The sequence below is a fragment of the Cygnus atratus genome, chromosome 1 (genome assembly GCF_013377495.2).
Source record: "Cygnus atratus isolate AKBS03 ecotype Queensland, Australia chromosome 1, CAtr_DNAZoo_HiC_assembly, whole genome shotgun sequence".
NCBI lineage: Eukaryota > Metazoa > Chordata > Aves > Anseriformes > Anatidae > Cygnus > Cygnus atratus.
This window is the reverse complement of record NC_066362.1, coordinates 14,042,267-14,054,421: the sequence shown is the minus strand read 5'-3', so window position 1 is coordinate 14,054,421 and position 12,155 is coordinate 14,042,267. Positions and strand designations below refer to the sequence as shown.

At 42.9% G+C, this 12,155-nt stretch overlaps 1 protein-coding gene across 1 annotated transcript in view; it reads right to left on the bottom strand.

Annotated features, from left to right (window-relative positions):
• Positions 1 to 289: 289 nt before the first annotated feature.
• Positions 290 to 12,155, bottom strand: part of LHFPL3 (LHFPL tetraspan subfamily member 3) — a 224,239-nt gene continuing 212,373 nt past the window's right edge. Inside the window, exons 3-4 of the mRNA XM_035549575.1 lie at positions 5,354 to 5,401; positions 290 to 392 (exon numbers count right to left, since the gene is read on the bottom strand). Coding sequence (XP_035405468.1) covers positions 5,385 to 5,401 — 17 coding nt within the window. The 3' untranslated portion in view covers positions 290 to 392; positions 5,354 to 5,384. The remainder of the gene's footprint in view (positions 393 to 5,353; positions 5,402 to 12,155) is intronic.

Below are 12,155 nucleotides of genomic sequence, written 5' to 3'. Positions count from 1 at the left end.
AGGTATACTTTCTCCTTGCCTTCATCCACGTTTCCACCTAGCAAGGACCAAATTCACCGATAGATCTCATCGAGCAGGGAATATCCTTGCATTCTGCAATTTTTGTAGATGCATCACAGAGGTTAGAGGTGGGAATAATTTATTTACTTTAATTACAATTTACACCACTCCAAGTCTGTTGAAGATGGTTCTCGACAGCAGAAAGTGTGGTTTCCAGTGGACATTTTGATATGGAAGAGAAGTCTGGAAAGGGAAAAGAACACCTTGTTCCATCGGCAGAAGTATAGAGTTTCTGTTTCTAGTCTTTCAGAGGATCATTTTCTTCTAAAAGTGCTGTGATTAAGAAGAGGAGCACTTCAGGTCTCACGGTGCTAGCATGATTGCCATTAAGGCTACAAAAGGAAATATATATTTTAAGATTAAAAAAAAGCTCTTAAAGATGAGCCCACTGTACAGCTAGGAAATTCAAAATAGCCATTTGTCAGGAAGACAGGTAAAGCAGTGTGTACAACAGTATTATCCACTTGTAGCTTACCTCATGTATAATAACTTGCCAGGTTAATATATTGCCAGCTTGATAAGATGCTAATGCTCTGTCAAGGTTTCTTTGCCTCTGGCCTGTCAAATTCTTTGGGTAGTCTCAATGCAGAGAGGGGACATCACTCACTATTAGGAAGGAGGGGTTTTCAAGCCAACGATACACAGCAAATGCAACCCCTGTGACAGCAGATAACTTCTGTCATTTGGCCACATATGGTGAGTGTTTCAGCCCTGGTTCCCATGAACCATGGTTCCAGCAGGACTGGCAGTGTCCACCTGACATAGGAGACCCCGTGGCAGGACAGGCTTTGGGGCTGCAGACACTAGTACAGCCAGACCACGTCAGGTTGACCAGCCAAGCTTCTTCCATGGTGAGTGTGGGACAGGGCCCTGCCCCTGTCTATGAACTACACCAAGATCTTTGCCCTGCTTCAGATCATAATGGTCTGTCTTGTGGCCATTGGCCATAGGAAAAGGTTGGTATTTTGGGGATTAATGATGCAGAAAGGTTGGGCAGATCTAATTATACATTTGCTCTGCTGTGGGAAGGAAGGTTTGAGGTCAGCTGAGCTTTACACCGTCATTGATAAAGACCCTGCAATGTACACACATCAGGAAGCAGGATAAGCCTTTGGGCAAGGGAGGTGTTGGTATTCCACTGGGCAGATTTTGCTTTCCCAGCTGTCCCATGGGCTTTTGGGAGCAAGCTGGTCTGTGGCGCTCAGCCAGCAAACCACTTAGTTGGGAGCACAACTCTCAGCCCATGGATCATCCTGCTGAATTCGCTAGGGCTCCTTACGCCCTTCCAGGAAAGAATGTGCTTTGCTGGGCTGTGTCCAGCCTTGCTCTCATCCCCATTTGTGTAAAGCTCTTTCAGGTCCCTTGAAGCCATATTAATATGCTACAGGCACTGTCCAGGGCTGCGCTGCTTGCTTTAGGCGCAACAGCTTTCAAAAACGAATGCGTAGAGCCTAGTTTTGCTTCCAGTTAAAAAGCAGCATTCTTTTAAATTGTGAGGAATATGAGCATCAGAAAAAGGGGAGCTGTGCCTGTGCACTGTTCCAGCAGTACTCATGTACTCTTGTTTACTCCCTGAGTAATAAGACTTTGAGCTCATACAAAACTAACAATGCTGAAGGGTGCAGCACATGGCTGAAAATGGCAGATCAGGGCATGGTGTGTTACTTTTTGTTTTGTTTTGTTTTGTTTTTGTTTTTATGGATGGATCCCAGAGCTCCAAAGGTGGCATGGCAGGAGCAGCTTGAGTGAACATGACAGGATGGGTAAAGTGGAAATTTTGGGACAGAAGACCTTGTGGGGACAGGAGACCTTGCTGGCAGCGACCAGCATAAATATCAACTAGGAAAGGACTGCCAGGGTTAGGGCATGACACAAGAAATAACCTGCTTGGGGCAAGCCTAGCTCCATGCTGCAGAGAATATCTAAGCACATGGAACAGAGGAAACCAAGCAGTAGGAAGAGAGCAGGGCAGCCTGATCATTTTGGAGAGCACTGGCTATTGCTCAGTGTTGCTGGAAGGCAGCAGTGGTGTTGACAGATTAACTGCGAGGAGATGTGACCCTGCCTGGGAAGCCTGGGAAGTGTTGTGAGAAATCCCAAGACATGTGTTAGTGTTACTGAAAGACTGTGGAGAGAAGCCACATGAGGGGGCTTCTGAAAACCAGACATGGTCCTAATCTGACATGGTCAGAGCTGCCTATGGCTAAAGGTTGAATGAAATTTTGTGGGGCCATTCTGATCGACGATGGAAGTCTGGGAATAACTTTTTGAGGAGCTAGCCTTCATGTGAGGGGTAAAACTGTGCTGTAGGCAATAAAGAAAATCTACTCCTGTCATTTGCTCAGAATGATATAACTGGAGAAGGTGGCTGTGTTGAGCACTTGGTGAAGGATGGACTTTCTGATGCTTGAAGAAGAAACCAGCCAAGACAACCAGGTTTGCAGAGAGCACAACCCAGTGGGACTTGGGAATTCTAAGCTGAAAACACCAAAAAAAGGGAGATACACTGGTCACTATAAGCCTGTTTACCCCAAGGTTTTCACCCAGGCACTATGTGCAGATAGCTTATACTCCTTGTTCTCAAGAACAGTAATTAACAAATTAATGGCTTTGCAGAAAGGCTCAGCAGATGGCCTTTGGACATGATGGCTGGCTCTGTGGAAACTGCTGAAGCTGGCTGGCTATGTGGCATTGTCCTTTTTTCATGCTGAGAGGCAGAAACAGTGTGTGGTGGACTTGCACCCATGTGTGAATGCACGCAGGTGAGACGGTGACATCCAACAGCCTGTGGCGGTTCTGCAGGTCTGCCCTCTCCTACTGATGAATTTGTGTCCTGGTGTCAGGCACTTAATGTGCACACCATTTAAAATGGTGATTAAATTTTGTGGCTGCAGTTGTTAACATCATTTAAAATAACAGGATCATGCAAAAACGCAGCAGGAGAGGACTTAAGGAGGTCACGCAGACTGCTCCTTGTCCCAAGGCAGTCTAATTGCACTAATGTCACCTCTGCCGAGTTTGACTGATTTGTCCTAAAGTCTCCCCAACAGTGGTAGCTCACAGTACCTTTAGGGAATTGTTTCTGTGCTTAGCTCTCAGAGATGAGAGGAGGGAGGTGGCAACCGGGGGGAATTAGCCCAGTTTGGGTAATCTGAAGTTTGGACCAAGAATAGATTAGAGAAGAAAATGAGAGCAAAGATGCTTAACTAGGTGCTTTAAGGAGGATGGACTATTTCCTGTCATTGTGGCACAGTGCAGCAAGACTTGAAGAACTGAAGAAGGATCATGGTGACTTTTCGGCAGGTAGTAACAAGGGTTTACAGCACTCCTGCCTCGGGGCCTCGGCTGAGTCTCAGAGACTCTGACTGCTTGCAGGAGCTCACCTGGGAGAGGGAGGCACTGAAATCACAAAACTGCTATTGATTCCTTGCTTTTCTGCAACCCATCCCCAGCATTAACCGTATTTGAAAATACAGCTTCTAGGCTTCTTTTGCAATGGTTTCGAAAAATAATTTTAACTCTGTAGAGTCTTAATTTGCCTGCTCTATTTTCCCCTAGCTTTTAGTTCACCACTGATGTTAATTAGGACTTCCTTAGCCTTGTTAGCCTGGTGTTTTCCTTTGTTACTGACAATAGAGAAGGTGACCTTGCTCACCAGGTGGATTTTCTCAGCTCTGGCATTAATCATTAGTGTCTTAAAGAACAGAGGTAAGGATCTTACATGACAAAATTGAGAAAAACTGTAAAAACATCACGTAGACAGCTGTCAGTGTCAGTTGGCATAGCTCCAATAACTTGCAAGTAGATATGCTTCTGATAAGTCATTCTGCTCCCACACAACAGCTGCTGTAACTCCATACATATTACATGTATAGCGTACAACAGAGTGATGTTTTTGTGGCATGATAAGAAAACACAACAAATATTTTTATGTGTAGCTTGGTTGCAAGTATCTGAAGTGGTTATACTGAAAGTAAAAACTAGCATTTTATTATTCAGAAAAGTGGAACAGTGACTGGTGCATTGACCTCTGGTGATCTGGCTTCAAATGATAACTTAAAGCACAGTGAAAATTATTTTGGTAGCTTTACTCTACTCTTCACCAACGCAGTCATGCAATTGTAGAATCATTGAAAAATTTAAGTAGGAAAGGACTTCTGGAGGACAATCCAGTCCAATCTCCTGTTCGGAGAAGATCCAACTAGAGCAGGTTGCTCAGGGCCATGTCCAGTCAAGTTCTGAGAATCTCCAGGAGTGAGATGACGCTACCTTGCGGGGCAACCTTGTCAATGTTTGATCGTGATAAAAAAATATGGTGCACTTAAAACACGAGTGGCAATCCCAGGCAAACAGAAACCCAGGCAGGGAATAACTGAGCTCTTCCTCTCAATATCAGACAGCACCAGGACACCCATGTGGATAAATATGTTTCAAGATACTGTGATTGGTGTCACATTCATAAATGTTATAAACAGTAAGATTAAATAAATATGTAAACACAGGATCATATCATCTTTAGAATCACAGAATCACAGCGTGGTTTGGGTTGGAAGGGACCTTAAAGACCACCCAGTTCCAACCCCCTGCCATGGGCAGGGACACCTCCCACCAGACCAGGTTGCCCAAAGCCCCACCCAGCCTGGCCTTGAGCACTTCCAGGGATGGGGCACCCATAATTTCTCTTTGTTCATAGTAGTCTTTTTTTAACAGAGTACTGTGAAAACATAGCATTTTTAATTCCAACATGGCATCTGTCACATGAAGTAAGATGTTGTACAACAGAAGAGTGGTGACAAGGCATTCACATGGCGAAGGCCCAGATGTGCATAGCAGAGCTGTACGCAGCAGCCAGATGCACAAGTATCAGGCTTAAATTTTGGAAAAGGCAAACGGGGAGCTGCTGCTTTTTAGCAACAAGCACAGGAGAAGTGTCGATACTGTTTCTGATCCATTTGAATTTCAGACTTAAATAATTCTACAGCAGGTTTCTGAGGAGCCATATCCAATGCAGCCCTGATCCTTGTAGGGGCTTCTTAATGCTACTCAAAATAACATACATAGCTTGCAGATTTGCCACTAAGCAGTTGCCACAAGCTACTGAAAAAGGCAAATTATTAAGACTGTACAAAACCAAAGCTGGGAATATAAAAATCAAATGGAACACTTACATGTTGCTGAACATGCTGCCTAACATCAGAAACACAAGACAACAGCAGAAAGCCATGCAATGTATTTTGGCAGAAGCGCGCAAACACTTCACAGCTTGTCCCCTGGATGCCATGCTCACACTTACATTAGTCTGTGTCACACTACCTTAACTTGTTTTAAGCATTTCCATCATCTGTGAGGTAGGGAGGGAAAAACAGAATAGTTAAGGTATAATCAAATGAGATTTCACACATTGTAGTATAATTTATAATCAATCTCATTATTTGCTACAGTGTAGAGAGTGTGAATTGTTTGGATTTCTGTCTCAGTTTATCCAGACAGGGAACTTTCTGAAAGCCAGGAGTGATTCAGTGGGTTATTAAGGAGGTGGATGAAAAAACTAGGATTAACAGAGAACAAATAGTGACAGAACATAAATAAATACGTAAAAAAGCAAAGTAATCTAAAAAAGTCTTGCCTTTTTTTTTTTTTTTTTTAAATCTGTCATTACAGAATCAAAAATCTTGGTAACATCTTTTGATCAGTGGACAACTTTAAGCACTACGTTAACCCTGCTTCTTCAAAAATATTTGAATAAAGGTGTAAAATAATAATAAAAATGCACAAATCAGAACAATGATTTAGATTAAAAATAAAACCGTGTCAGTTACCATCTCAGTAAATAAAGATCTACAGAAGTATTTCTTCTAGATGAGATATAAGAGTAATAAAATACTATATCCGAATCTTGGTGATACATTGCTCATGATTTTTGATCATACTTCCAAAAACATTGGTACCATCTGAAAGAACCCAGGCTACCAAATCCTTATATGCACAAGACGTCCTAATTGCTTAGATCTGAAGGGCGGCTGTGGTTTATGTTTTTAATTATGCACCCATGGAAGTCTGCTCTGGTGAGATCCTACACCTTTGGTGCCCCAAGGAAGCCCAGGGGAACCTGAAGATACTTCAGACCTCAGAGGACTGTATCTTCTATCACCTACTCAGACAATTTATTGTGAGTTTATGGTACTTTACGTAAGCGCATAAACCTTTTGTGTCTGATCAGGAAAGGTATAAAAGGTCACCCAGAAGCTGAAGGATTTATATCAAGAGAAAAATGTGTGCTTGCACATCTAAATATGACACTGTTGAACAGCTGAAAATCTGTAACAAGCATGGAAGAAGGAAAAGAGTCTCTCCTGTGGGAGCGGCAGAGCAATCAATTGGGCTAAACTTCTGCTGCTCAAGGAAAGCCTCAAAGGAGATGCTAAAATAGAATTTGTATCTTAAAGCAATCATTTCTTAACTAAGAATACAGATCAATGGTTCCACTATCACCTAAAAACTGTTTGGAAAATAATTTAAGAATTCAGAAGTGAAGTTGACGTATAAACCACAAGTAGCCAAAATAGCATCAGACATATTTTCTTGCTGGGACTAATGTAGAAGAAATGTAAGATGCACCGGTAAAATTAGACACAGTAGCTGGAAGTATCTAATTGCATTGATTAAACTACTGACATGTTCCTGGTGAAACCAATCAAAATATTAACTTTTCTAAAGCTGCACAGTAAGCGGTAAGATTAAAAAAAAATAAATTGCTGTATTTCTGTCTTTCCTTCTTGGAAGCTGTGACTACATGTGCACTGGCACTGGACAGTCTCCTGAAAGAAGGAGCTGGCTTGCCTCCTACCTTTATTTAGGCAACGAAAGATGGAACAGAGATGTTGAAGGACATGCACATTGGCTGAGTACTGATGTATAAAGCAAAGCAGCTATCTTCTCTATAATGCTGGGACAACAAAAGTGAGGTAAAATACCTTGGCCAATAAGTGATATTGACAGCAATTTAGTTTTCCCCCTATTTTAGTTTGCACCTTCTGCATTTCAAGACCAACTGTTAGGCATTTGTAGGGATATAATTGCACTTTGCTGCCTGCCTCCCTCTGGCACATCCCGGTCAGGTGGAGCCAGGGCTGTTTGGTGCAGACTGGGGGGCAATCGTTACAAGTCAGCAGCATTACAACAATTTTGGCACACCTCGGAGAAGTCCTAGGAAAACCAAAGACCCTGTTGAAGCATGCACTGATGAAAACTCCTCTCCTCCCCGTACTCTGCCTTTCCTCAGACACACAAGCTTTCCCCAGGGTACCTGGGGACATTCCTGCTCCTGTTCCTGCCCCCGGGACACGCTGGCTGTGCAGCCACCAAGGGACGTGCAATCCCACCCCAAAGATGCTGTGAAGAAGGCCCAGGGGAGCTCAGGCACTTATTGCCTGTCCCATGAGCCTTGGTTGAGGATTGCCATCCCTGTGGAGATGAAGGCTTAGTTATCACCCAGTTAGAGCAAAACATATGCAAGTGGAGCCAGTTTCCCCCTTCAAGTCTCCTGGGGGACTCCCAGCCCCAGACAACTTCTCTCAGCAGGAGATGCTCCTGACAACCTTTTAATTAGGACTGTTTCCCTTCCATGTGTACATAAGCATCACCTAGCCATAGGAAGAATCATTTCTGGTCCTTCACTGCTTAATAATGTTTTTCTTTGCTCAGATGTAGAACTCTTGTCCTCCCTTTGGTGCCTTCTTGGCATCTTTCAGCGAGGCATGTACCTCTCACTAAGCCTTACTTTCTGCATCAGTCTGCACCCCAAAATACACATAGAGTACAGGCTTTTAAGCAGGTTAAGTGTATACAGCTGTTGACTACCTCCTGAGCAAGTCCAGTCATGGGAACAACCCGCCAGTTGGTGGTGAACTGGGAATACTGGTCCCCAACTGCTTTTCCTAGGTAAGCCCTTGCAACACACACGCAATACTGCCAGGCTCGGGGCCACCCAGGGATGTGCCTGCACTCATGTTTTGGCTGGGATCAGGAGAACATTTCTGAGGTGAATTTCCCATTGACTGTGCTTGTGCCAGCCAATAATTGGCAGCCATGGGGCCAAGCAGGAGCTCAGCTGAAATAACGACCTCTCTGTACCACGCTGCCGGTGAGGGTTCTGGGCCCTGAGCACAGGCTGCTTCGCCCTGCAGCGCCGCTCCTCTTGCTAATGCAGACATCACCTGGGAGAATCCTGCTGACTTGATTGATCCTATTTAAATCAATGCAGTTGTTTGTGTGAATAAAGTAGCCAGATCTGGCCCTAAGTGGCATTTATTCTACCCTATTATTTGGCATATAAACCAGCAGTTTGGGACAATGGTGAATGTTTTGTTAATATTGTGAATTTAGGAAAAATCTATTAAAGTCACCAAAGAAAGTCCATATTTACAGTGGCATAACTGATGTTAGCACTTGACTTTTTATTTGAAGGTGTGTAAAGCAGTCTTGCTCTAGAGCAAACCTAAAGAGAATCATTTGTCTTTTGGGATCCTTGAATTTAGAGCTGGAGGAAGAAATAATCAATTTTGTCATAATCTCCTTCTTCTCAAATATCATATACAAGGGTAAATTTTGCATTTGGTTATGCAGTTGTAAACCTGGGTATTGCTGTTTGTATCCAGTGAAAAAATTCTTCTTACTTTGTTAATGGTTACAGTAAAATTCTCCATGATGTGCATCACAGGTAATAATTTGCATCTAGGAATACTGATGATGTCTTGCCTACGGCAATGAACAGGTTTTAATACGACAGTAAAACTTGCCCTGATATGTCTTCTTAATTAGTCTCCATTGATTAAACATGCTGATTATTTACAAAAAGCCTAACACAACTGAAAGGAAGAATAACTAATGCAATGGTTGTATTCTCAGGATCACATGCAATTCATCTTTACTAAGCTGGCTGAGCCTCTATAATCTCAAAGCATTTATGAAATAGTAGGGAGAAAGCTTTAGGTTAAGCATATTTGGTATAAAAAGTATTTGTTTAATTCGTTTCTTAAGATGAAATTCCATTATTGATGGAAAAGGAAAGATTTGAGTGAGTTAAAGCCACAGACATCTTGCAGTAAGACATTAGAAGCCTTGTTGGATCACTAATGGAAGCAATCTTTATGAGGCTGAGATTTCATTGCTTATAATTAAATATCACAGTTCAGCCACTGAAACCTGTATCATCCTCGCATGCCCTATTTTACACATAACAGCAATTAGAGAAGCGCATAGTGTATATTTAGACAAAGACTTTATGTCAGGAGCTGGTGATGTAGTGACTCAGCAAGGCATCATCAGAAGGCATTAGCTAGTGCTAAGGCTTTGTAGACCTCTGTGGGGGCCAGACCTGTCAGATTAATACAAGGGGCTATTTTTGTAACATCCAGCAAGTTTCTGCCATACATCAAACCGCACTAGCTGCTTATTTTAGATGACAGCAATTCATACATTTTTCTTGAACAATAAAGTCTTCAGTACTTTTTGGTTATGCACATTTCCTACGATGAATCTTTCCTTTGAAGCATTTTGCAGAGGACAGGTTTCCAAATGGAGGTCATCAGAGTCATTTTTACCAACCTACCAGTGAATTACCAGCCCACATACCACAGGCAGGTAGCAGTCGTGGTGTCAGGCTGCCTGGTTATCAGGGAGTACTCTGGGCGCGTAATTTGGGAATTAGTGCCCTGCTCTATTTGGCTCAGCCCTGCGTGGTGCTGAGTGTCAGGCTTTTCAGCTGATCTCAAAAGAAGCTCACATCATCTGGCAGTGGGATGAGGCCCTTTGGTCCTAACAGAATAATACTACTTGTTCGTAGCTTCAGATTTGATCAACAGCCTTATTTTTTATACTCTCTCATTTCTTTTCTTGATAATTATCATGAATTCTTTTAATTTCCATAAACATCTTCCCTTTAAATTCAGCTTTAAGAACAGTTGCAGCCATTATATATTCTGTAATTTCAGAAAAATGAAATCTTACCCCTTTTTCCTTCGTCACCTCCCTCTGTCTCCAGTGAAACATTTCCTTTCCCACACACAGCCCTCTCCCCGGCACCTCTCTGACTGAGCCCAGCTCTCCTCCCTCTCCATTTCCCCATTCCAACAGAGGCACTGTCCTCTCATCTCTTCCTCTTGCACCTCCTCCACCGTGATCTTTCCACAGTTGGAAACAGGTTGTTATTTATCCTGTTCATTTGTTTCTCATCCTCCTTCCCATCCATGCTGTTGTCTTTATTCTTTAAAACAACTTGCCCCAAATCTGGCATTTTTGCTGTGGGTATTGCTGATGCTGGGTCACATGAATGTGATGTGCAGCCTGCTGCTAGTTGAAGAGCTGTGCTTTGTCTTGGCTGCCCATAAATCTTCTTGTGATGTTTGGAGGGTTAATCTAAGCCCTTGTGCTGAGCATTTCACCCTCACTCACATCTCCTTTCACATCCTTTCCCTGGTGGGGCAGATCCCGACTGTGAAGCATTGGAAGACACCAGAGAGTTCCTAGTTGTGTTTCCAATGTCAGAAATGAGGACTTCAAACAGCTTTGAGAGAGATAATGGACATGACTACCAAAGCCAGGTAATTTCACCGAAGTTCATTAATGCTCGGCTTCCACAATGTGCTCTTTGGGTAAATCTCAGGGAGGCATTGTTAAGGGGGTCACTGTTATTAACTCTGTTCTAATGGCTCAGAGAAGTGAAGTCACGTGGAGAAGGTGCCACTGGAGCCATCAAAAGCACTGAAATAGAAGTGTTTTTTTTGGAGTCACAGGCTGACTCTCAGCCCTCTTAACCCCCTCTGCCTCAATGCCACTGGATGCTTGTCTCCCCTTCCCTGCTGCTCTTCTGTGGTCCCATATCAGCTGCCCATCCCTAATCACCAAAGCACTTACCAAAATGCCTTAATTGGAATATACTCCTGGGTCACACTTGACAAAATTTAGCTGTGTCTGCACTTCACTAAATGGGAATGGATTAATCACATGTTTAAAAGCTTTGCTGGATGGAGACCTGCACTCTAAAGCCAGGCCAAGCTTCATTGCTGGAGCCTGGAGAGAGGAGGAGAAGGCATTTTTCTCCTCACACACTGCTTGGCAGAGGGATGGACAGAAAGAGCCCTGACTTGGTTTCTGCATCAGAGCAGGCAGCACGTAGCTGTCAGCAAAGCACGAACTGGAGTGTGAGGCTCTGAGCGCCTGCCGGCATCCTGGAGCTACCCCGGGGAGGTTTCTAGCAAGGCTGAGTGGCAAGGGTAATAGTAGTTCTGCCATGTTTTTAACATAAACATTTGAAGAAAAGGTTTCTCTATTGACTTTGGAAAAAAAACAAACCACACCTAAAAAAAAACCAAACCTTTTCATGCAGGTATTCATGAATAGCAGTAGTAATATAACTTGTATACAAGGATAATTAGGAATAATGATAATTGCCTGCCTAAAAAGCTGCTTTTTTTAAAAAAAAGAGTTGGGTATTAGTAATACTTTTGTTTAAGCAGCTCTTTAACTGTTGTGTTTAAACACAACTTCACTTTTCATCCCTTTGTGTTGCTATAGTCATTGTATGATTTTTTAAAAATCTGTTCTTGAAGTTCTTTCCCCCATCAAATGTTTTGGTTTTGCTTCTGAGGCACATGTTTTATCCTTACGTAGTAAACTCACCTGTGATATTAAGAACAAAGATCTCTTTGCTGAATCACTACAGTCAACAGGAATTTCAATATTTATCTCTATGGCAGTTGGGCCAGGTCCCTTTTAGTTTCTTTCCCTTTTAAGTTGTTGCTTTTGTCTCAGGTCTCCCCAGACTCCCCGTATCACTCACTGCAGCGTGAGTGCAGGATCTCTCTGCTGGAACTGTAGCAGCCATTGATTTTATTTTTGGTTCAGCAGCAGAACCAGGAAAAAAGGGAAGCTTTCTATCAACTTTCTGAAATGAAATCCTAAAAATTTCAGATCACCTAAATACAAGACTTGAGGGATGAGTTATAAAAGTATAGGAATAAAGCCTGGCACCACGAAGCAGAAGAGTCAGAAGGCAGCCTTTCTTCCCTGACCTAGTCCTCAAAGGAAAGGACATT